The sequence below is a fragment of the Spermophilus citellus genome, assembly GCF_964194105.1.
Source record: "Spermophilus citellus genome assembly, chromosome: 8".
Classification (NCBI taxonomy): Eukaryota; Metazoa; Chordata; class Mammalia; order Rodentia; family Sciuridae; genus Spermophilus; species Spermophilus citellus.
Genome location: NC_138189.1, coordinates 1,255,564 through 1,279,665, shown reverse-complemented (window position 1 = coordinate 1,279,665; position 24,102 = coordinate 1,255,564). Strand labels below are relative to the sequence as shown.

Genomic DNA, 24,102 nt, shown 5'->3' with positions numbered 1-24,102 from the left:
TGCCCCTCCTCCAGTGCCCCCAGGTGGCCCTGCCTCGAAAGAGGGGAGGGGAAGCCCAGAACCCAGGAAAGCTGCAGGAGAAAGGGCTGGAGGGGCCTCCCAGCCCCACCTTCTTACCAGCCCCTTCCCAACCCTGACCACTCCACTCTGCAGGTTGTAAGCATGCCTCTCCCCAGGACTGAGACCACTGGGTCTCCTGGAACCACCCTCAGGTGCAGCAGCTGCAGCAGCCAGTGAGTAGCTCTGCAAGGCCCTCCTGGGCCAGGGATCCCACTGGGCAAAAGAGAGGTACCTTGAGACTGAAATTGGCTGAGAAGTCCTCTCTCCACCCTACCCAAGTCCCAGCTGAGAGACCTGAGGTACCTGTCACCAAGGTTTAGTACTAGGGTGGGGCTGCACCCATCTCTCCTACAAAGCTGCTGCTTAAAAAAAAAATCTTTAGTTGTTAATGGGCCTTTATTTATTTTTCATTTATATGCAGTACTGAGAATCAAACCCAGTACCTCACACATGCTAGGCAAGCACTCTACCACTGAGCCATAACCCCAACCCCCAGGGCTGCTTCTATTTATTTATTTGGTACTGGAGATTGAACTCAGGGGCACTCAACCCCTGAGCCACATCCCCAACCCTATCTTGTATTTTTTATTTAGGGACAGGGTCTCACTAAGTTGCTTAGCACCTTGCTTTTTGCTGAGACTGGCTTTGAACTTGGGATCCTCCTGCCTCAGCCTCCTGAGCTGCTGGGATTACAGGCGGGTGCCACGACAACCTCCCCCCAAGACTGCTGCTTGAAGAAGCTGCCCAAGCTAGCAGAATCCCAGATTTGGGAAGCCAACACTCCACAGGGTGTTTTCCCTTGGATCAAGCTGAGTTTCTCTCTCCTCCCTGTGGTAGGATCTCTTATCTGAGATGTTACTTTCTCCAGATCCTTCCTGACGCCTTCCCATGCTTCAGAGGTGGTTCCCCCGGTACTGGTGTCTCAGGGCCACCAAATAAAGTTACTCTTTGAGAGTTCTAGGCTAAATGCCCCAAATCAAGGTGTTGTCGAGGCTTTGGCAGAGGATCCTTGCCTCTTCCCAGGTTCTGGCGGTCGCCTGCTTTCCTTTTTCCTTGGCTTGTGTCATTATCCCTCATCCCCTTCACCCCCACCCCCACATAGTCCTGTGTGTCTCTGCCTGTTTCTGTTTTTTCTTCTTAGGAGGACTACTGTCCCACTGGCATAGAGCCCACTCTAATGACCTCATCTCAACTCCATGACATCTGGTAAGACCCTATTTCCAAATAAGGTCAGATTCACAGGTACCACAGATAGGACCTGAACATATCTTTTTGGAGGAAGACACCGTTCAGCTCCTTGGTTGGTTGTTTGTAAAACGCTGCCAGTAACAGCGCAGCGTCGGGCTTCCCAGATTGGTGGGAGGAAGCCTGCTGACCTGTAGGAGCGGTTCCCCAAGGGCGCAGGCTTTCGCCCGCCAGTCGTCCCCACTGGAGGGCAGGCCGCACACGGCAGCGTGCGCTCGTCCTTCCAGAACGCTCGCGGAGCCGGCGTGGGCAGTAGGAGCCCAGCCGGCCCGCGGGCCTGGGGCCGGGTAAAGCCAGGCAGGCCTGCACCGCCTATCAGCTGACGCCAGCAGGGTTAGGGACCCGCGGGGCCAGCAAAGGCGCCCGCAGCCTGCCCCGCCCCTGGGAGTTCGTCTCCCGCTCGGCCCCGCCCGCGCCGTAGCCACGCCCATGGTTCTGGGCCCCACGGGGCAGCCGGGTCCCTCCGGCTTTGTGGTTAGGCCGGGCTGGGCGCGGTCCACGAGTCTATCTGTGCTGCTGGTGCTGGCCCGCCTCGCCGGGGTCCTATTCTCCGCTCCCCCACGGTCCCGGGCCCACCGGCTGTTTGATTTTGCAGCTCCAGGTCCCTCGGAAGGAAGGAAGCAGCGCCGAGAGCCACGACCCACAGGGCAATGGCCTGGATCAGGAGGCCCCACCCGCCCACCTCCAGCGCTCTGCTGGGACACTGGCTCCGGCTTTGGTCTAAAGTAGCATTTCTTTTTTTAATTATGAAAATGACAGGATATTCACATCCAGACCAGCAGAAAGAAAAAAAATAAAGTTCTCCCTAAGCTTTGTGCCTGCAGTGAAATATTTGTGGAGCGCTTTGGGCCACTCTTTACTGAACTGGTGGCCGGCTTTTGCAGCCTGAGCTGGGAACAGCAAGAGCTGCCAGCCTGAGGGCATCCACCTAAGACACCCACTTTCAGCCAAGTGGGTCTTTTAGATTATTTTTTACTGAAAAGTTGCAAAGCTAACATATAATCCCCCATCCATTTTCCCCTAATGATAACACCCTGCACTTCCAGTTTGGCTTTATTAAAACTAAGACCTGGGGGCTGGGGTTGTGGCTCAGCGGTAGCGCGTTTGCCTAGCACGTGTGAGGCCCTGGGTTCAATTCTCCATACCACATAAAAATAAGAAAACTAAATAAAGGTATTATGTCCAACTACAACTAGAATGTGTGTGTGTGTGTGTGTGTGTGTGTGTGTAAACTAAAACCTGTAAGAGTCCATTATTGTTAACTGAATGAGACTTGTTTCTGAGCTTTCAGTTTTCCCACAAAGGTAGAAGGATCTCGCAATTTGTGGAGTGGGTGGTGCTGGAGAGGGAACCCAGGACCTATGTGCATGCTAGGCAAGTGCCCTACCATGAAGGCACATCAGCTCTGTAAGGTAAATCTGACTGAGGCTCCCACTGCCTGCTGTCATAGAAGCCAGCCCCAGACCAGCTGTCACCAAGTAACACAAGGTAGACAAAAGGGATGAGGTGCCTCTTCTCAGGTGGCAAGTGCAAGGCTGCCCTGCCTAAAGCAGGGGAATTCATGAGGTAAGCTTTGGCCTCCCCAGCTCTGTATTTCTGGGCAGTAGCACAGGAGACCAAGTCCAGCTAGGGTTGGGTGCTTCCAATGAGCTGAGGACAGGGGACCAAGTCTAGCCAGGATAGAGTGCTCCTGTTGAACTGAGGGCAGCAAGGCAGCCAGATTGGTGAAGAGGGCATGGAGCAGAGGGACAGTATGAAGGGGAACCCAGGCTGTCCCATGGCCCTTGGCTAAGGAATGGGTGACTCATGCTCAGTGGGAGAACACCTGGACTTAACAAAGAGAACTGCCCTGACAGCTCTGGCCTGGCCAGGGTGGAGCATCTTCTTTCAAACATCATGTCCCTGGCATGCAGCTAGGATAGCAGAACCTATTTCCTGGGAACTAGGACAGCATCCGAGAGTAAAACCTTCTCTAGACAAATCCTGTTGTAGTTACCCACTGGTACATATCAGATTACCTCAAAAGTTAATGTTTCAACACTGTATAAACATTGATTATCTCATACAGTTTCTTTGAATTTGGGAGTGGCTGAGCCAGATAGTTCTGCCTCAAGGTGTCCTAGGAAGTCACTGACAAAACATTGTCCACAGCTGCAGTCTTCTGAAGGAAGGTTCAGCTACAGGCTGCAGGACAGCTTCCTTGGTGGTGCTGCTGTTGGCAAGAGCTTCGGTTCCTCCCCACATGGGTCTCTCCACAGGTTTTGAGTATCCTCATGACATGCTACTTGGCTTCATTCAGGGTAATAATCCAAAAGCGAAGGAGACAGAAGCTGCAAGGTCTTAGCGGTCTAGCCTCAGAAACCCCATCGTCATTTCCACAAAACCCTATTGGTTACATATGGCAGCACTTCTCAGTGTGGGCACTAACACCTAGAGACAAGAATCCTGGCCCACCATCCACATGCTGGTGACCACACACCTGAACAAAGCCTGAAGTCAAGTCCTGACAAGATCCACAGAGGAGACATCTGAAGTTGACTCCCAAAGTTAAAGAAAGAGCTTGGAAAATATCTTGGACTTTCTGCAGCTATAAAGAGCATAAAACCAGCCAGTCCCAGTTCAAGGTGACCCACTGCAGTCACTGAACTGGCTGCTAGGGGGAAAATTAGCTTTCTTCAGAGGAAGAAAACAGAATCTAAAGCCTCCATACCATTACCTCCACAACAATCAATACACAATAAAAAGTCACTAGGCAGGGCTGGGGTTGTGGCTCAGTAGAGCACTTGCCTTGCATGCGTGAGGCCCTGGGTTCCATCCTCAGCACCAGAAAAAAATAAATAAAAATAAGTAAATAAAAATATATTGTGTCCATTCAGAAAATATTGTGTACATCTAAAAAATAATATTTAAGGAAAAAAAGGTCACTAGGCAGCCAGGCATGGTGGCACATGCTTGTAAACCCAGCAATTTGGGAGGCTGAGGCAGGAGGATTACAAGTTCTAGCCAGCCTGGGCAACTTAGCCAGAATCTGTCTAAACAACCACCACCACCACCACCACTAGGTGGCACGCAAAGGACAGAAAAAATGGGACCATAATCAGAAAAAAGCAAATAATAGAATCCAGTTCTGAGCCTACTTGTTAGATTTGACAGATGCAGACTTTAAAGCTGCTATTTTAAAACATTCAACAATCGAAGGAAAACATTGTCTAAAAAAGAAGAAAAAAGAATCTAAACAGAAAAATGGAATGAAATGAAGATTCTAGAAATGAAAAAAACATAACTAAAAAAGACAAAATCACTCATGGTCTTGACAGAGAATGGAAAATGACAGAAAAGTCAGTGACCCTAAAGATAGATCAGTAGTAAGTATCCAATTTGAAGAACAGAGAGCAAAATGTTGAAGAAAACAAACAGTTTCAAGGACTTAAGCATATGTGCATTGGAGCCACAGAAAGAGGAAAAGTTTACAAATTAAGTTAAAAATATTTTTAATAAAATATATTTTTATTGTAGTTTGACACAATACCTTTATTTTATTCATTCACTTTTTTTATGTGGTGCTGAGGATTGAATCCAAGGTCTCCCACATGGGGGGCAAGCACTCTACCGCTGAGCTACAACCCCAGCTCAATAAAATATTTTTTACATTTAATTTGGTCAAAATTTTTCCAAAATTATCAAAAACTTTTTATTTACTTATTTATTACTTGGGATTGAACCCAGAGGCACTTAACCACTGAGCCACATCCCCAGCCCCTTTTTTATTTGGAGATAGGGTCTTACTGAGTTGCTGAGGCTGGCTTTGAACTCGTAATTCTCCTGCCTCAGCCTCCCAAGCCACTGGAATTACAGTTGTGTGCTACTGCCCTGGTAAAAACATTCTTAAGAATGTTTACAGTGCTGGGGATGTGGCTCAAGCGGTAGCGCTCGTCTGGCATGCGTGCGGCCCGGGTTCGATCCTCAGCACCACATATAAACAAAGATGTTGTGTCCCCCGAAAACTAAAAAATAAATACTAAAATTCTCTCTCTCTGTCTCTCTCTCTCTCTTAAAAAACAAATGTTTACAATCTACAAAGCTTAAGGATCCCCAACAAACCTCGAGCGCGATGTATAACTACTGGAATGCAAATCACACTTAGGCTCCTCACCATTAAACCAGAGAAGGCAGTGGAAAGATGGCAGTCCCTCCACAATTGGCAGTCTTAACCAATTGCAATTAAAATATTTTACTTTTAGAAATTTTATCAAAAAGTAAATAGTCCAAAAACAACAAATCATGTGTGAATATTTCAAGAAAGAAAACTAAATAGTCCACGTGACTGCCCTGTTTCATAAAGGTCCACACAGAGGACAGACCTTGCAATTTAAGCTTATTAGCTCAAAGTTGACTATGTCTCTGATTAGGACCAACCATGAGTTGGTTGGTGAATAGGAACTGCCAAAAAGAGAGAAGGAAAGAAGCTATCTGTTATCCCAGCAAATGGGGAGGCTGAGGCAGGAGGATCACAAAGTTCAAGGCCAGTCTAGGCAACCTAGCAACACCTTGTCTCAAAATAAAATAACAAAGGGTTGGGGGTATAACTCAGTGGTAGAGCATTCCTGGGTTCAAATTCCCAGTAACACCATAAATTAATAATTGAATGAATAAATTCATAAATTCTGGGTTTGTAGCTCAACAGTAGAGCACTTACCTAGCATGTGTAAGGCCCTGGTTCAATCCTTAATATGGCTAAAAACAAAAACAAAAGAAAAACACTTTAATCATTAAAGAAATACAAAATGAAACCACAATATGTCACTATCCTCCAGAATGATTTGAACCACAATCATCTCAGAACCAGTTGTGGGTGGGAATGTGGAATGACTGCATCACTCTTTTTTTTTTTTTTTTTTTTTTTATAAATGAAGAGGAATGGGAAAATCCTCAAGTTTTTTTTTTAAATATTTATTTATTTTTTGTTTTCGGCGGACACAACATCTTTGTTGGTATGTGGTGCTGAGGATCGAACCTGGGCCGCACGCATGCCAGGCGAGCGCGCTACCGCTTGAGCCACATCCCCGGCCCCGACTGCATCACTCTTGCTCTGCCTGTGTCAGGGAACTGAGCAGCCCCTGTGGAAAACCATCTGTCAAAAGTAAAACTGAAGGGGCTGGGGTTGTGCGTCAGTGGTAGAGCACTTGTCTAGGACGTGCAAGGCCCTGGGTTCGATCTTCAGCACCACATAAAATAAATAAACAAGATTAACGTATTGTGTCTAACTACTTCTTAAAAATAATTTTTTAATATTATTTTATTGTGCTGAGAATCGAACCCAGTGCCTCATGCATGCCAGGTGAGCACACTACCACTTGAGCCACATCTCCAGCCCTAAAAAAATAAATTAAAAAAATAATAAAAACTTAAGCATGCCCTCTGCCCAGCAATCCTATTGCCCTAGAAGCCATGCATACTCAGCAGAAATTCAGTACAAGAATATTAATGTCAACTAGTTGGGTGGTGATACACACCTGTAATTCCAGCAATCCAGGAGGCTGAGGCAGGAGGGTTGCAGGCTTTGGGCCAACAACTTAGCAAGACCCTGTCTCACAATAAAATTTTTAAAAGACTGGGATGTAGCTCAGTGGTAGAGTGCCCCTGGGTTAAATCCCCAGTACTGAAAAAAAAAAAAAGTACCATCAATTTTATTTATTATGACCAAAAATCAAGAGTCGGTCAACCATTGTATTAGCAAACAAATTATGGTATATTCAATTCACACAATAGGATACTATAAAGCAATGAAAAATAACAAACTACCATTACTCACAAAGTTAATAAATTTGAGAGACATAAAAGTGAATTTAAAAAAGCCACCAGGCACAGTGGTGCATGTCTGTAATCCCAGTGACATGAGAGACTGAAGCAGGAGGATCATGTGTTCAAAACCAGGCTTAGCAACTAAACAAGGTCCTAAGCAAATTAGTGAGACCCTGTGCCACAATAAGAAACAGGCTGGGGATGTGGCTCATTGGCTAAATGCCCATAGGATCCATACATTACTAATATAAAAATAAATAAATAAAAAACTCTACACTGATTCCATTTATATAAGGAAAAAAAATTAAAAAGCCAAAAGTGATGTTTGCTGGTAGCAATAGTCAGAGTTTATTTTTGAGAGGATGTGAGGTCAGAGGGTGCTTGAGGCTTCTGGAGAGTGGCAGCCTTCCACCTGGATCCAAGCACAGATGGCCTGGGTGTGTATATGATGGGAAAATGTTTATTTAGGACTTTGACTTTTCATGTGTGTTACACTTTGAAAGTTTACAAAATAGACATTCACATTTGCTGTGATCCAGTGATCCAAATTCTAGGAATCTGTCCTTCAATTTGTTAGGGATAAGTCCAGCTTTATGTGCAAAGACATTCCAGATAACTGGCTGAAATATGCTTTCACTCTTAGGTACGAGTGAGCCCAAGGCAGGAAGTCCAGGCTCCTTTCTTCTCACAATGGTACATAAGCAGGAAGAAGCAGAGACATCAAATGGATCACCCTCCCTTCAAAGACCTTTATCCCAAGTCCTGGATTTAATTTCAAAGGAGGCTGGTGAGAACAGTGTTTTAGCTGAGCTGTTTCCATCAATCCAGGATTGTGTTAGGTGAAAGGATAGGAGGTGTGTCTGTGAGAGGAAGCAGGCTGGACCTCCATCCCATGCACACCCTAACCTGGAGACACCACTGTATGGAGGTCATTCCAATGGCACAAGAAGGGGCTGGAGATAGCTCTCTGCTTCCTTCAACTGCATGTACCTGGAGAAGGGCAACCTGGCTCTTCATCCTGCCTTAGGCTCTTCTCCTGGAGGGTCAGGGCTTCTAATTGCAGCCTGCACCAGTAATCTGCAGCCATCCACCACTCAGTGGTAAGTATCCCTTTCCTCAGCTCACTCACTTTGGTACCTGGCTCCAAATCCCCTTTCAGCCCACAGGCCAGTGATCATGCCACCTTTCACTGTGCCCTCTTGTCCTTCCCTTCCCAAGTTTAAGTCTCTCAGACAAGGCTTACAGTCTCTCTCTTGCATATACCCTTGACTCCACTGATCCTCTTTCCCTTTATCACACTTCCTGGGAAAACCCCACTAGGGAGCCAGGCATGGTGGTGCACACCTGTAATCCCAGTTACTCAGGAGGCTGAAGCAGGACGATTCCACATTCAAGGCCAGCCTGGGCCACTCATTGAGACCCTCAGCAATTTAGAGACCTTGCTCAAAACAAATAAGCTGAGTGGAATGGTGCATGACTGTAATTCCAGCGGCTCAAGTGGCTGTGGCAGGAGAATCACAAGTTCAAATCCAGCCTCTGCAACTTAACAAGGCCCTAAGCAACTTAGTGAGACCCTGTCTCAAAATAAAAATTAAAAAGAGCTGGGTGTGATGGTACATGCTTGTAATCCCAGCAGCTCAGGAGGCTGAGACAGGAGAATAGTGAGTTCAAAGCCAGCCTCAGCAGTGATGAGACGTTAGGCAACTCAGTGAGACCCTGTCTCTAAATAAAAATAAATAAATAAATAAATAAATAAATAAATAAATAAATAAATAAATAAGGCTGGGGATGTGGCTCCGTGGTTGAGTGCCCCTGAGTTCAATCCCTGGTACCAAAAAAGAAAAATAAAATTAAAAAGGCTGGGGATGTTGCTTAGTGGTTAAATGCTACTGGGTTCAATCCTGATACCAATAAAATAAAAATGACTGCGGGTATAGGTCAGTGTTAGAGAACCCCTGGGTTCACTCCTAGTACCACAATACAAACTCAATAGAGGCAAATCCAATTCTATCTGCCCTGAACCCAAGTGTAGGGACTGGAGATATGGTTCAGGTGTACAGTACTTGCCTGGAATGTAGAGCTCCAGCTCCAAAAAACAAAAACAATTACAAAAACAAAACACAAAAGAAGCCAAGTGTGGCCTGAAGATAGCACACCCAGCCCTTCCCTGCTGTCTTCCTGTGGCACCCTGATTCTAAATCCCCCAGCCAAATGCCAAGCCCCTTCCCTAATGCCTTCTTAAGTGGACCTGTGTTACCCTGGACATCCCACCAGATTTCTCAGTGTAAACACTAAGCAAGGGTCATGGAACATTGGGAGGACACATACAGTGTGGGAGAGTCCTTGGTATCAAGTTAGGTGAGCTGGTGCTCAGCTTGTGATCCCAGCAACTCTGGAGGCTGAGGCAGGAGAACCGTCAAATTCCAGGTCAGTCTCAACAATTAATGAAGCCCTCAGGAACTTGATGAGACCCAGTCTGAAAAAAAGGTTTGGGATGTAGCTCAATGGTAAAGCACCCCTGGGTTCAATTCTCCGTGCTCACACACAAACACAAAAAGTCCATGGTGCTAAAACAAATGACTGGGCAGGGTTCTGAGCTTGGACTGCCATGTCAGGGTCATCCTTCACGGGTGTTAAGAGTGTACAATGCAGCCAGGTGCGGTGGCACATGCCTGTAATCCTAGGGGTTTACAGGCTGAAGCAGGAGAATCACAGGTTCAAAGCCAGCCTCAGTAACTTAGCAAAGCCCTAAGCAATTCAGCAGGACCCTGACCCTAATAAAATACAAAAAGGGACTGGGGATGTGGCTCAGTGGTTAAGTGCCCCTGGGTTCAATACCCTGTACCAAACAAACAAACAAACAAACAAAAAACCTTCTTTATATTTAATTTTTTTTTCTCTTGTAGTTGTAGATGGATAGCATACCTTTATTTTACTTTTGTATGTGGTGCTAAGGATTGAACCCAGTGCCTCACACATGCTAGGCAAGTGCCCTGTCACTAAGCCACAGCCTCAGCCTGTTTATATATTTATAAACTGAAATGGCTACACTTAGTATGACCATCCTCAAAGTGCCCTGAAATAAATAGTACCATCTCCTCTCTGGGGTGATGGGACCTCCAGGCCCACGCAGGCCCATCTCTTAAGGTTCTGGTTTGGGGAAAAGGACTAGGCTGGCTACTTTTTCCCAGTGAACTGTGCTGGGAGAGGTGGGTGAAGGGGAGGGAGCCTCAAATAACATCTCAAAGACTAGGAAGCTGGCTGGGATCAGGAGTTCCTCACTTGTACACCCAGAGTGCAGAGAGGGAGGGACCATGTCATAAGTTTATACATATGAACAAGTTGGAGAGGGCAGGGGCTGGGGCTGTGGCTCAAGCGATGTGCTGGGTTCGATCCTCAGCACCACATACAAAAAAGATGTTGTGTCCGCCGAAATCTAAAAAATAAATATTAAAATTCTCAAAAAAATAATAAAATAAATAAAATAAAGATGCTGTGTCCCCTGAAAACTAAAAAATAAATATTAAAAAATTCTCTCTAAAAAAAAAAAAAAAGATGGAGAGGGCAGGGAAAGGGTGGGTAAGGGCTTCTGCAGGGAGCCTGAGAGCAAAGGCCGGGAAGTGGTCAGAGTGAGGGAAATCCCAAGGAAGCGCCTGGTGTCCCTGGATTGGGGTGCAGGCCTGTTAGAAGGGGCCTGCTGGGGAGGGCCAAAGTGGCCAAGGCCTACATCCCGCGGGTCCCCACCTTTTCTCAGCCTGCTTCACTCCACCCACCCCCAACTTAAAGACAGAAGGGGACGATGGGGCTGAGGTCACTCTATTCTGGAGCTGAGGGCGGCCTGGGCGCTCCACAGAAAAGGGTGGCCTCAGTCCCGCTCCCTGCCCCTGGAGAGCTTACGACGCTAGCGAGCGCTTCCCCAGCGTCCCAAAAGCCGTACGCGACGTACAGTGCCGAGCTGGCTGGCAGCTAAAATACTGGCTTGCTTGCGAATGCCGCCGCAAAAGAGCCACTGCGCGTGCGCAGACTGCTCGCCGGGAGTCCCGCGGGACCACGAGAACCAGAATGCCCTGTGCCCGCGGCGCGCGGTGCTTGCCGGGATCTGCAGTCCGAAGGTGGGATGGGCGGGCCGCCGCGGTGCACGCCGGAGCCGGTAGTCAGCGGCTCAGGGCCGCCTCTCACCTGGCCGGCGTCTGGCGTCCGGCGTCCGCGGGGCCTATGGGAGCGGCTGCCGGTCGCCCCGCCCCGCCCGCCCTACGTCTGTGCCGGGACATGGCGGCTGCTGGTGCTGGGTCCTTGAGCTGAGCGCCCGCTGACAGCTGCCAACTGTCCCCGTCGGCTGTCCGTGCGGGCCGGGCCCAGGCGCTGCCGGGACGGTGAGGAGCCGCGGCCGTCGAGGAGGAGGAAGTGGCTGCCGCAGGAGGCCGTCTCGGCCGGCACATGGCGTCCATCTTGCTGAGAAGGTGTCGCGGCCGGGGCCCAGCTCTCCTCCCGCCGCCCCGCGCCGCAGCCCCGCGGGGTAAGCACCCGGGCCGGGCCGAGGCGCGGGATCTTGGGGGCTCTGCTTGGGTCCGGGTGCCGCGTGCGCGGGGCTGGCCGCGCGGGCGCCTCCCCGCCACGTGCGGCCCACGGGGCGCCCGGCGGCGTTCTGACCTTAGTCGCCCGGGTCGCTTCAGGTCACTGTCCCCGAGGGGGCGTGGAAAAGTGTCCGTGCCCCCTCCGCGGGGAAGCGCGGCGTCCACTCTCGAGGACCGGCGTGCCCTGTGGCCACGCTCTGGTCGCGGAGTCAGGAGCCCGCAGGCCCGGGCACCACCCGCCCGCCCGCCATTGCGCGGGTGGGGCGCGGGCTGGCTGCGGGCGGCGGCCCGTGCTCTGGCTCTTCAGCGGCCTTCCGCGTTTGTGTCCTGTTTGTAAGGTTGCCATAAAGGTAAAAGTCACCCAGTGAGGGTGAGACACCCGGGAAAATGCAGTTCTGGACGTTTTATGGATTACAAGTGCACCAGGACAGGCACGGTTCTTGTCATTTTTAGCAATGAGGGCGGGTGGGGAGGACCGCAGGAGCTGCCCAGTTCACGCCGCCTCTGCTGTCAGAGTTGTCTGTACCTGTTGATGTGTTCAGGATGCTGATGAAGTATTTCTGCCTCTTCGCATTTCTATAGCATGTTTATGGCTTAAAAATTAGATGATTTCTTTCTTTTTTTTCTTTTTCCTTTTGTGGTGCTTTTATTCCAGAACAGAATGTTTTTGTTTTGGAATAAATATATAGTTATTGTTCTTTATTTATTAAGAACATGTTCTTTAGTATTGTACACTGCAGGCAGATGGTTCGCTGCAGAACCAATAAGGGAATTCAGAGCCAATGGGACTCCGGGCTGGGCTGTGGGAAGCCTGTTCCTGAATGCCCTGAAATGACATTCCCCTGGAAGGCCATTATTAAGACCCCTGGTTAGTGTGGTTCACTGTCACAACTAATGAGCTAAGGACAATACTATATTAAGATTATTTTTAATCTTTTCCATGCTTTATTCAGCACATACTTTTATGTACTTTTTCTTTATTCTGTACATATTTTATCCTGATATTCTCTCTGCTCCTGGACCCATTCAGGACACATTCATTTAGTCAGGGCTCTTTAGATTGTGACACTTTCTTAGGCATCCCTTGTTTTCCATGACCTTGATAGTTTTTTTTTTTTTTTTAAGTTGTAGATGGACACAGTACCTTTATTTTATTATTTATTTTTATGTGGTGCTGAGGGTCGAACTCAGGGCCTCATATGTGCTAGGCAAGTGCTCCACCACTGAGCCACAACCCCATAGTTTTGAGGAGTACTGGTTAGATATATTGTAGAATGCTTCTCTCATCAATTTTTTAAAAATGTTTTTCCCATACTTAAACTGAGGATGATGGGTTTGAAGGAGTAGGGCACAGAGATGAAGTGAGTCTCATCACATCCTATCTAGCCTCTGTACTGTCAAGATGATTTATCATTGTTCATTATCACTGTTGATATTGACCTTCATCCCCAGGCCAAGGTGAGCTTGTCTGGTACTCTCCTTCCCCTTTCCATGCTTTCTTTGGGAGAAAGTTGCTGTGTTTGAAGTCCATCTGAAGGATTAGTGGGAGAGAAGTATCCAGTCCCAAGGCCCCACAGTGCTGTTGTTTAAACCCAGGAGGACCATGGAGGAGCAGGCTGAGGGGTCAGGAGGAGTTCTTGGTGCTCTTCAAAGTGCAGGTCCCAGGAGACCCTGGGAAACCTCTGAAGAGGAGGAGGTCGGGACCCTGACATGGGAGCTTATTCTTCTGGAGGCCAGGAGAAGTAAAGTGTGGTATAGTAAAAATGTATATTTGGTGTCTGTGCCTGATATTGGTTACTAAACTCCTAAAGCTCTTGGAGTGACAGAATTTTCTGGGTGTGACTGTAGTGGCTTTGTTATTCACAAGTCCCTTCTTGGATCAAAGTATAAAGTGCAGGTGAGGCTGGCCAGGCTGAGATTGGAGGGTTGGAATTTTAGCCTCAATCTCCAGGGAAGGGAAGGATATGGAGATTGGGTTTGTAGTGTAGTCCAGTTGTGCCTGTGTAATGAGGCTGTGAAGGAGCCTGATGTGCTTAGGAACCTCTATGCCTCTTCCTCTAGCCGCTCATTTGTGATGCACTATGACAGTGATGGAAGCACTTAGCTGGGTTCTGTGCAAATTACCAAAACTGAGGGGGCTGTGGGACCCACATTTGTAGTGGGCAAAAGTGTAGGCAGCCTGGACACCCTTGCTGAGGGTCATGGGCTCCTGAGCCCTGGCATCCTGGGTGACCTTTCCCCCAGGGGTCTCTGTGGAGAGTTGGATTAGCCCTCAGAGTGGGTTTGGGGAGGGCAGGGGAAGTGGGACTGAAACTGTTAAAGCAGCATTGCCTAGGCTATCAGCTCGGGGCTAGGTAGGTGGGGAATTCTGAGCCAAATCCTGGTGGGACGGGAGTGGCCAGGCAGGGAGGAAGTGCAGCACCTTAACAGAGGAAGGGGCTGTGAAGACGTGCTCATGACCCTGTACTTTTACATTTAACTTGTAGGGGTTGATGCATGTAAGAATGTAGCTAATATCTTTTACATTATGAATTGTGCTGACTAAACACTTGTGAGCCCAGCTCCAACTTACTAGGCAAGTACTCAACCATTGAACAACATCCCCAGCTCCTAACTTGCTAACCAGACTGTCCCCAGTCTGGTTAAGGTCCTAAATGTGACATTTGGTGGTATTAGATACCCTTCCCATAGAAGCATGAGTTTTGCCTCCTGGTAATGACATAAAATGACAAGTGGATGTCCTTACTGCCACTCCCACTGCCTGGAGGATTGGGCCAGATGGCATTTCAGAGTGCCACCCTTCAGTCCTATTGGCTTCTTGCCTACCTAGCCTCTGCACAGGCTGAGCTGGCCCTTCTGGGGTTGTTGCCCCTGGATCCACTGCACCCACAACTGTCTTGTCCCCTGCATTCAGTTTGATGGCACCACCCTCATGGTGCTGTGAGTGACCTCTGACATGCTTATGGGAACTAGAGTGAGGTAGGGAAAGCATCAGAACGTCTGAACCCTAAAAACAACCTGTATGCTCGCTCATCACAGCTGTTATCCAAGAAACGGCTTCCTTTTGGTGTTGGTTTTTCCTATAATCTTCAGCCCTTGTCACCCTGGGGTTGTTGCTTGATCTGTAGGGCTGCCTGTGCATTGGGGGTCATGTACACCTTGGCCCCTGACCATCAAAGCCAGCCAAGGCTAGTAGGGAGGAGTTCCCAACAGGAGGGAACTATAGGTCCTAAGCCGGGGACCCAGTGGCCTTTCTCTAGGGCTTGGCCTGCTTGGCTTTCTCCTCAGGGCTGCCCTAAGACCCTGTTTCCTAACTGGAGAGACTTTTCACTTAGCTATGCTTGGAAGCCAGGCTTCCAGAAACTTAATGGGTTTCTACTTTCAGACTTTCACAGATGCCTGGTTGGGACCTGTTCACTTACTTCTTCCTTGTTTTTGTCATAGGTAGTCTGGGGCACCGGCATCGTGCTTGTCTCAGTTGTGCCAGCACCGTGGGGCTGATAAGCCGCCTGTAAGTACACTCATCACTTTGTACCTGTCTGCTTGAGAATGCTGAGTGTGGTGGGTAACTCCTGCGTTGTCAGGGAAAGAGCAGATCCTACTTTCTTTTTTGTTTTTGTTTCTTTTAGATCCTTTATTTATTTATTTGTTTTTAGCAGAATGCATTACAATTTATATTACATGTATAGAGCACAGTTTTTCATATCTCTGGTTGTATACAAAATAACAATTACCTTTGTTTTTAAATTTTTATTTATTTTTTAAGAGAGAGAGAATTTTTTAATATTTATTTTTTAGTTTTCGGTGGACACAACTTCTTTGTTTGTATGTGGTGCTGAGGATCGAATCCGGGTCGCATGCATGCCAGGCGAGCGCCCCACCGCTTGAGCCACATCCCCAGCCCCAAACCTTTATTTTTTATGTGGTGCCTCACACATGCTAGGCAAGTGCTCTACCACTGAGCCACACCTGCAGCCCTCCCAGCCCTTTTTCTTATGAGCTGCTTTAGCACAGTCACACCTAGCGTCTGCACACAGTCCTGGTGATCTGGTGTGGTAGTCTTTCTGTGCTCCACACAGCTTCCCATGTCATCATGCCCTGTGCTGTTTGGCAGTATCAGTTGGGGTGTTGGGATCTTCTGTGGGCGCAGAGCAGACCCTCCCTGAACACAGTCCTTCAGGAGCATCCTGACTTGGGAATGACCCCAGCAGGCCCTGCACCTGGCTCTGGGGATGTACCTCAGGCATGGTGGACTTAGCCTTTCCCTGTGGCACCCACAGTTTAGTGATATGACAAACAATAGTGGATAGGTGGTCACGGTGTCTAAGATAAGGTTGTGATGCCGCTGCCAGACCAGTGGGCCAGTCCAGAAGAGCTTCCTAGAGGAAGTGGCAACCACATTCCCTTGTTTTGTACATGGGCTTACCCCAGGTGGCTGTTTGCCCTGCACTGTCCTCTCTGCTGGCATCTGCCTCCGCCTGGTCTTACCTGTGTTAGGGAGACCTTCTCTTCCTCCTAGGCTCTCAGTTTAGGACATCACAGTGGTGCTCATCTGTTTTCCCTTCAACAACCCAGCTGCTTCTTGCTTCCTGTGGGAGAGAGCAGGACACCAGTGCCACTAGATACTCCTTATAGCTGTGGAGTTTGCAGGGGTTTTTGTTAATTTGAGATTATTAATTTTATGGGGTGGGGTGCTCAGGATTAAACTTAGGGGTGCTCTATTATTGAGCCACATCCTGAACCCCTTTTTTAAAAAAATTTTTATTTATTCATTTATTTTTGTGGTGCTAGGGATTGAACCCAGGGCTTTGTGCATGTGAGGCAAGCACTCTACCAACTGAATTATATCCCCAGCCCCCTTTTTTAAAAATTTTGAGACAGGATCTTGCTAAGTTGCTGAGGCTAGCCATGAACTTGAGATTCTCCTTCCTCAGCCTCCTGAGTCACTAGGATTATAGATGTGTGCCACTGTACCCAGTGACAGATTTAATTCTTTTTTTTTTTTAATATATATATTTTTTTAGTTTTCGGCGGACACAACATCTTTGTTTGTGGTGCTGAGGATTGTTTGTATGTGGTGCTGAGGATCGAACCCGGGCCGCACGCATGCCAGGCGAGTGTGCTACGGCTTGAGCCACATCCCCAGCCCATAGATTTAATTCTTTAAAATAAAAACTATGAGGTATGTGTGAAGGTTTGGTTGTTACTGAAGCACAATTTGATTTCTGTGGCATATGTCAGTGCTGGAATGAGCAACCAGGCCTGTGTGGCGTCTTGGGCTCAGGCAGTGTTTCTGTGGCTGAATTGCTGCTGAACATGCAGTGGTTGGTTAGACACAGACAAAACTGGCTAAGAGAATTGCCCGTAGTCTGGTGTGGTGGTGCACACATGTAATCACTGCAGCCTGGGAGAGTGAGGCAGGAAGATGGCAAGTTCAAGGCCAGCTGGTCTCAAGACAGGATTCGAGACCCTGTCTAATTAAAAAGGACTGGGGGTATAGTTCAGGGGTAGAGCATCCCCAGATTCAGTCTGTACTGCCACACACACACACACACACACACACAAAAAAAAAAAAACATAAAAAAGCATGATCTAGTCTGTGCCTTCCACCACCAGTTCAACCCAGCAGATACAGGATTAGTAAAGTTTCACTTTCATAGTCGCAGGACTGTTGACATGGAATCTTCTGATGAATGGCAGCATTAAGGTATGCACACAGAGCAGTTTTATTCCTGCTGAAGTGTGCTTTTCTGAAGCCAACTCTAAGGTCTGTGGGTGGCTGGGAGTGTGGTGGTTACCTAGGGTGCCATGCAGGATGTGACCTTGTAGGGCCTGCTCTTTGGTTCAGAAGAAGCTGGATGGAGTCTGTGTGTTTCTGGTTTTAAAGTACTGACCCCAGTGCTGACTAGGTGCTTCTCATGGGGACTCATGAATCTGCCCATGTGTGAGATAGAGGTGCACTGATCAGAAATTCAAAGCTTACCCAGGCATCTATTATTGGTCCAGTGTGGTCCATCTGCAGTTCCAATGTCTGCCATTTTTCCTAGTGAGTTTTCTAGTGGATGCTTGTCTAGATACCAGGTTCTCGACCTTCATTTCTAGGCCTTGCTCTGAGTTCTTTTTTTTTTTTTTTAATTTTTTAATATTTATTTTTTAGTTCTCGGCAGACACAACATCTTTGTCGGTATGTGGTGCTGAGGATCGAACCCGGGCCGCACGCATGCCAGGCAAGCGCGCTACCGCTTGAGCCACATCCCCAGCCCCCTGCTCTGAGTTCTTGAGTGTCCCTTTAGATGAACTTGCCAGCTGTTTCAGTTCTAAAAGAGTCTTTATGGGGGCTGGGATTGTAGCTCAGTGGTAGAGCACTTGCCTTGCCTGTGTGAGGCACTGGGTTCGATCCTCGGCACCACATAAAAATAAATAAAATAAAAAAAATTTTAAAAAAAGTCCTTATGGGATTGTGACTGAAATATCATTAAACTTATCAAACCACTAGGAATTAGTAACTTTTGGGGGGGGGTACTGGGGATTGAACTCAGGGGCACTCAATCCCTGAGCCACATCTCAGCCCTGTATCGTATTTTATTTAGAGACAGGGTCTCACTGAGTTGCTGAGGTTGCTGAGGGTGGCTTTGAACTTGTGATCCTCCTGTCTCATTCTCCCACAGTGCTGGGATTACAAGTGTGTACCACTGCTCCTGGCTTAGGAATAGTAACTTTTATAATATCAGATTGTCAATGAATAAATGCACACCTATAACCCCAGCTACTCAGGAGGCTGAAGTCACAAGTCCCATTTGGACAACTTAGCCAGACCCTGTCTTGAAATAAAAAATTAAAAAGTGATGGGGATGTAGCTCAGTGGTTAGGACCCCTGGGTTCAATGGACGACTTTTTTTTTTTAACATTTTTTAAAAAAATATTTGTTTATTTATTTTTTAGTTTTCGGCGGAAATAACATCTTTGTTTGTATGTGGTGCTGAGAATCGAACCCGGGTCGCACGCTTGCCAGGCGAGTGCACTACCGCTTGAGCCACATCCCCAGCCCTGGACGACTTTTTTTTTTTTTTTTTTTTTTTGGTACTGGGGTTTGAACCAGGTGTTTTTATTTATTTTGAGACAGCGTTTCATTCATGCAAAGCAAGTGGCCTGCCACTGAACTACATGCCCAGTCTCTACTTTGTTTTATTAAGATCTTTCCCTCCTCTTTCAGAAAAAGTCATGCCATTCTTTTATATTACCTTTCTTTTTTGTGGGGGGAGGTACCAGGGATTGAACTGAGGAGCATTCGAACCACTGAGCCACATCCCCAGCCCTAGTTTGCATTTTATTTAGAGACATTAGAGACAGGGTCTCACTGAGTTGCTTAACACCTTGCTTTTGCTGAGGCTGGCTTTGAACTTGCAGTCCTCCTGCCTCAGCCTCCCAAGCCGTGGGATTATAGTTGTGTGCCGCTGTGCCCAGCTTCTTTTTTATTACCTTTCCAAGTGGTTGCTGCTGGCATTTGTGGCATTGCTGTGTGTGATGTTGTTGAGTCTGGCCGCTTGGCACCACTGTGTTTACTTCCAGTTTGGCTCACATGGCAGCACAGATTCAGGTAGGGTCATGAGCTTGCTGGTAGACAACAGTGTTGCCTCTTCCACCCCAGCCTCCAGTGCAAGTGGTTTCAGTTCTTGCCTGTACATCCAGTTCTGCCTTAGGACAGCTGTAGTCAGTCATGCACCATCATAGCAGTAGAACAGGGGCTAGTGCTCATTGCCTGTAGTATAGTTTTGGGTTTCAGTATTCTTTGCCATGGCTGTTTATTCAAGTGTTTTCATTGGGAAGGGACATTGAATTTGCTAAGTACCTTTTTTAGCACTTAAGGTTCATATTAAAATCTAAAATGTATGCTTTATTAATAAATTTTTAGAAGAGATTTACTTAATGAAAAATGGTAAAGCTGTTTAGATGAACTCATATTTCAAATTAGCACTTTCCATTGAGCAGCAAAGAGCTTTCATTTTTCAATTTGATTGCTCAGAATAAGAAATCTTGAATCACACCCAGAAAAGTCATTGTGAGTGGTAGCCATTGGTATGGTTGTTTGGCAGTTATTTTACAGCCTAAGATAGTCTTTGATTGAAATGGCCCAGGCCCCTGATGGGGAGTAGGTGGAGTACTTTCCATCCAGCACAACATTGGGACATTCCTGAGCAGCTTTTGACCTTAATTATGGAAGTGAGGGAAGGAAGGCAGCACGCCATCTTTGCACAGGCAGTGGGCAATCATGCAGCGAGCAACAAGCATCCTGCAACCCAGTGGGGCTTTCCTCATGGTGGGAACACTTGATTTGGGGTGAGGGCCCTTTCTGTCCTGCATTTCCACGTGGCATGAATGCCAGTGAGATGTGCTTGGGAAATAGCACTATGCTGATGGCCAGGTGCATCCAGGCCCCTGGCAAATGTTCCTGTAGTATGTGTCCTTGGCACATAGCAACATTGCTTTCCAGGCACACCTTCTCAGGCCTCAGGCTGGAGCAAGGCACTGGGCCTCTTGGTTACTTTGTTTGTGTATGTTCTCTAGTCCCCCAGCAGAGGGGAGCCAGTAGTTTCACATCTTATTGTGGAATTTTTGTAAGCACAGGGCTCAGAGTTGCCCTGCGCTTCTGGAGTCATCCTTCCTGGTGGTGGTGGCTGTTGCTATGTCATTCCTCTTTTCTTTGTTCTTTCTTATTGGGGATTTCTTAGCCCCTGTTAGCATTATGCCCTGAAGAACTGGGCAACATGTCCTGGTTGATGTCCTCCCTGGCTTGACCTTGGTTCATTGCCTCACTTTGTGCCTGTCTGAGGGCAGCCATGGCAGGAGGTTCTGGGAGTGCCTTATGCCAGTCGTCTCCTTGGGAGCAGCCTGCAGGCCTTTGTACTTGTGGCATTTTTACAAATTTTGACAGAAGTCAAGAACACATTGTGACAGGAGAGTAGGTCTGGGACCCCATGCTTACTCCCCCAGTGACTGTGCATCTGAAATGGTAGGGCTCAGAGATGCTGCTTCTTTGCAAGGCACTCCTTGGTTTTTCTTTTCTGGAAGCAAAGATAGGGTGTCCTGGTTGTGGTTATTGGCGTTTGCATCCTCAGGTAAGCAAACAGCTTCACAGCAGTGCTGGAGTGTGTAGTGTGCCCAAGCAGGCCTCCTACCAGCTGTCTACTGTCTGCTTCTTGTTGAGATGTTGCATTTGCTCAGCAAGGTTCCCCCATTTTACAGGTGATTTATCAAGGAAGAGAAAAGCAGGAGGTCAGCGATAGCGTGGTGAGAAGCTGGGCCTCTTGGACTGGCCTTCCTGGATGGTGCTGTCTCAGCTGCTGGCTAAGTTCTGTGTTGATCAAAAAATGTTTTAATGTGATGTAGCAGTGCACAGTGGTGCACGCCTATAATCCCAGCGGCTCGGGAGGCTAAGACAGGAGGATCCCAAATTTGAAACCGGCCTCAGTAAACCTTTCTGGCTAGATTATTAATAATAGCTCTCTGAGCTTGAACACAGCCAGGTCTGTGGGGGTGTCCCAAAACCATATATGCCATGAGCTTCTGTGCTTCGTCTGTTTTAAAATCTCTTCATCTTTGTCTGTTGGCTGCCCCTTTAAAAAACTGCTGACATCTTGCCGCCTTATGGAAGCCTTGTTAATCAAATGCTGGAAAGCTGTATAATCAAGCGTGATGGAGAGAGGAGTGACGTGTTCCACATGCAGGCACTGATGCCATCCACACATGACGAGAAACGTGGCCAAGTGGTTCTCTGAGCCTGAGTGGGCTCTGCCACGTTCTCTGTGGCCTGGTCCTCAGCAACACTGTGGCTCAGGATGGTGAATTCAAGGGATGGTTTCCAGGTGTTCGGTGAAACAGTGAAGAGAGCCCACACACACTGAGGGAGGTACACACCCTCTGCTCACCACACCAGTGTCATGGTGTGGCCCCTGTACTCTTTTGTCTCATCACTCCATCTTCAGAAGCTTTCTGTGAGCTCAGTGCTAGGCTTTCAAGTCGGTAGTTAAGGGAAGACGGATCCTGGAGGGCTCCTAGAGAGGTTCACAGCCAGTGCCTGTGCCCAGTGTGTTCCATGCTGGCAGTGCAATGCCCCCGCTGGACCTGCCCTCCACCTGCTTCAAGCTAAGGCAGGTAGGTGCACGCTGGTGGTCCTGCAGGATCCAACCTCTAAGCTCAGCAATTCTAGAGGTTCCCATCTTGCATCTACTAGTTTGATAGGATAGTCATTGCCACAGCCATTTCCTATTCGGGGCACTAGGCACATATTCACATGTATTTCCAAAGGAAGCTCCCAGAGCCTAGAGTTGAAGTTACTTGGTCAGGATCAGACAGAAGTAAGTAGTGGAGCCTGATTTTGAGCCCAGACGGTCATGGCCCTCACTCTGGTGTCTAGTCAGATGTAGAAATGACTAGAGATGGGAAGAAACTAGGATAGTGTGTGTGTGTGTCATTCATATATATATGAATGACAGCCCTCTGGGGTGGGTTGGAGCCTATGGCCACTCAGGTGGCTCTGTCCTCAAGCCATGGGAGAGGCTTCTAATTTGCCAGACAAGATAAGTAGGAGATGATAAACCTGAAAGAGAACTGTACAGGCCAGTTGTCCCACGTTGGATGGCAGATGGCATCACAGCTCCACATGGGGAACAGAGGTGATGTATACAACCTCAGGCTCTGGGGCAGGCCTTGTACTTCCTGAGACCTGAGACTGCAGTGGCCCTCCTGACCTGTCTGATTTGTGTGTGGATGCAGTGGGCAAACCTGTAGGCAGGACTCACTGTTGATAGAAGTCTGAGAAGTTTGGCTAACACTTAACCCTCACCAGTTCTGGCCCCGTGTAACCTGCATTGGGTGGGAAAGGAGCAGGCCTCTCCTCAGCTCCCCAGATTTAAGACAGCACTATGACGAGACAACAGTGGAGGTAAGGCGGGGGGGATATGAGCCAGGCAGGGCACAGGCTGTCGATAGCTAGGCAGGGGTGGCCAGTGCTAGAGCCCAGTGAGTAGGGGCCTTAGGCCTGGCTGTCTTTGAGTTTGTGCTTTTGCTCCAGAACCTGTCAATCAAAAGTCACCTGTTAGGGGAGAGGACCTCTAAACTAGACAGACTTCTTAACTCTGTTCCCCAAATCCCAAAGAAGCATATCATACCACTTTAAGTTGATGGTGCCCAGAGGTTGGGTTGAGTCCAGGGGTCACTATGCCACTCTGTGCATGTCTGTCCTGCTGTTGTATCTCTCTGGGGACCTGTGAGCCTAGATACTGGTGGATGTGGAACAGGCCCACCTGGGGACACACATCATTCTGCTATCATGCCCAAGCCCTCCTAAGGGTTCCTGGGGGTCTCGGGTCTCAGGTCTCAGGAAGTACGTGGGATTTAGTGCATGGTTGTGATTCTCTGTGGTGTGTGCTGCTGGGCAGCCACAGACTGCAGCTGGCTCCTCATTGCCATTTTCCCTTTTTCCTTTTTCAAGGAATATTTCATCTGGCTGCTCCTTTCCAGCCCACCCTGTGTACCTCTGCTTCAGAGATGAGCCCCTCAGTGTTTGGACTTTGAGGCCCAAGCACCTGCGCACAGCAGCGAGAGTGCCATGGACCCCCACTTCAGCAGGCTTGGTTGTTACGGGACCTCGGTACCTTTCTATGCGAGGCTGGCACTCATCACCCCCTCTTAGTGATGACTCTGTGGTGGAGAAGTCCCTCAAATCCTTAAAGGACAAGAATAAGAAGTTGGAGGAGGGTGGCCCTGTGTACAGCCCACCAGCTGAGGTGGTGGTGAAGAAGTCTCTTGGGCAGAAGGTGTTGGATGAGCTGAAGCATTACTACCATGGCTTCCGTTTGCTCTGGATCGATACCAAGATTGCAGCACGCATGCTGTGGCGCATCCTCAACGGCCACACCCTGACCCGCCGGGAGCGCAGGCAGGTAAAGGGGACGCACCAAGCTCTTGGCTTCACCCAGAGATTGCTTTCAAAACCTCGTTGGGACTTGCTTTCTGCTGCTTTGGGTGAGGAAAATATCACAAAACCTCTGAAACAGGGCTGGGGTTGTGGCTCAGTGGTAGAGTGCTTGTCTAGCATGTGATGCACTGGGTTCGATTCTTAGCGCCACAAAAAAAATAAAATAAATAAAGGTACATTGATAGCTAAATATAAATCTACAAAAGTGGGGACATCCCCATAATACCAACATCGAATTGTGACAGGACCTCAGTACCAGCACCTCGTTCCCTCCCAGTGCCTCCTTTCTGTTCCTTGAAAAGTCCACACTGTGTGGCTGTGGCTCTTCTCCCCCAGTGCCACGGTGTTCCTCTGGGGAAGTGTCTCTTTACTGATCGACATCTACACTGGACTGTCAGAAGTCCTGCTGGCATCTACACCACTCCTTTAGTCCTGGCTCCATGG

The 24,102-nt window shown here is 48.2% G+C and overlaps 1 protein-coding gene across 1 annotated transcript in view; it reads left to right on the top strand.

Annotated features, from left to right (window-relative positions):
* The first annotated feature begins 11,363 nt into the window (after nucleotides 1–11,363).
* The window catches only part of LETM1 (leucine zipper and EF-hand containing transmembrane protein 1), a 40,101-nt gene continuing 27,362 nt past the window's right edge, over nucleotides 11,364–24,102 (top strand). Inside the window, exons 1-3 of the mRNA XM_081304428.1 lie at nucleotides 11,364–11,623; nucleotides 15,126–15,192; nucleotides 23,173–23,623. Of these exons, the coding sequence (XP_081160554.1) occupies nucleotides 11,545–11,623; nucleotides 15,126–15,192; nucleotides 23,173–23,623 (597 nt within the window). The 5' untranslated portion in view covers nucleotides 11,364–11,544. The remainder of the gene's footprint in view (nucleotides 11,624–15,125; nucleotides 15,193–23,172; nucleotides 23,624–24,102) is intronic.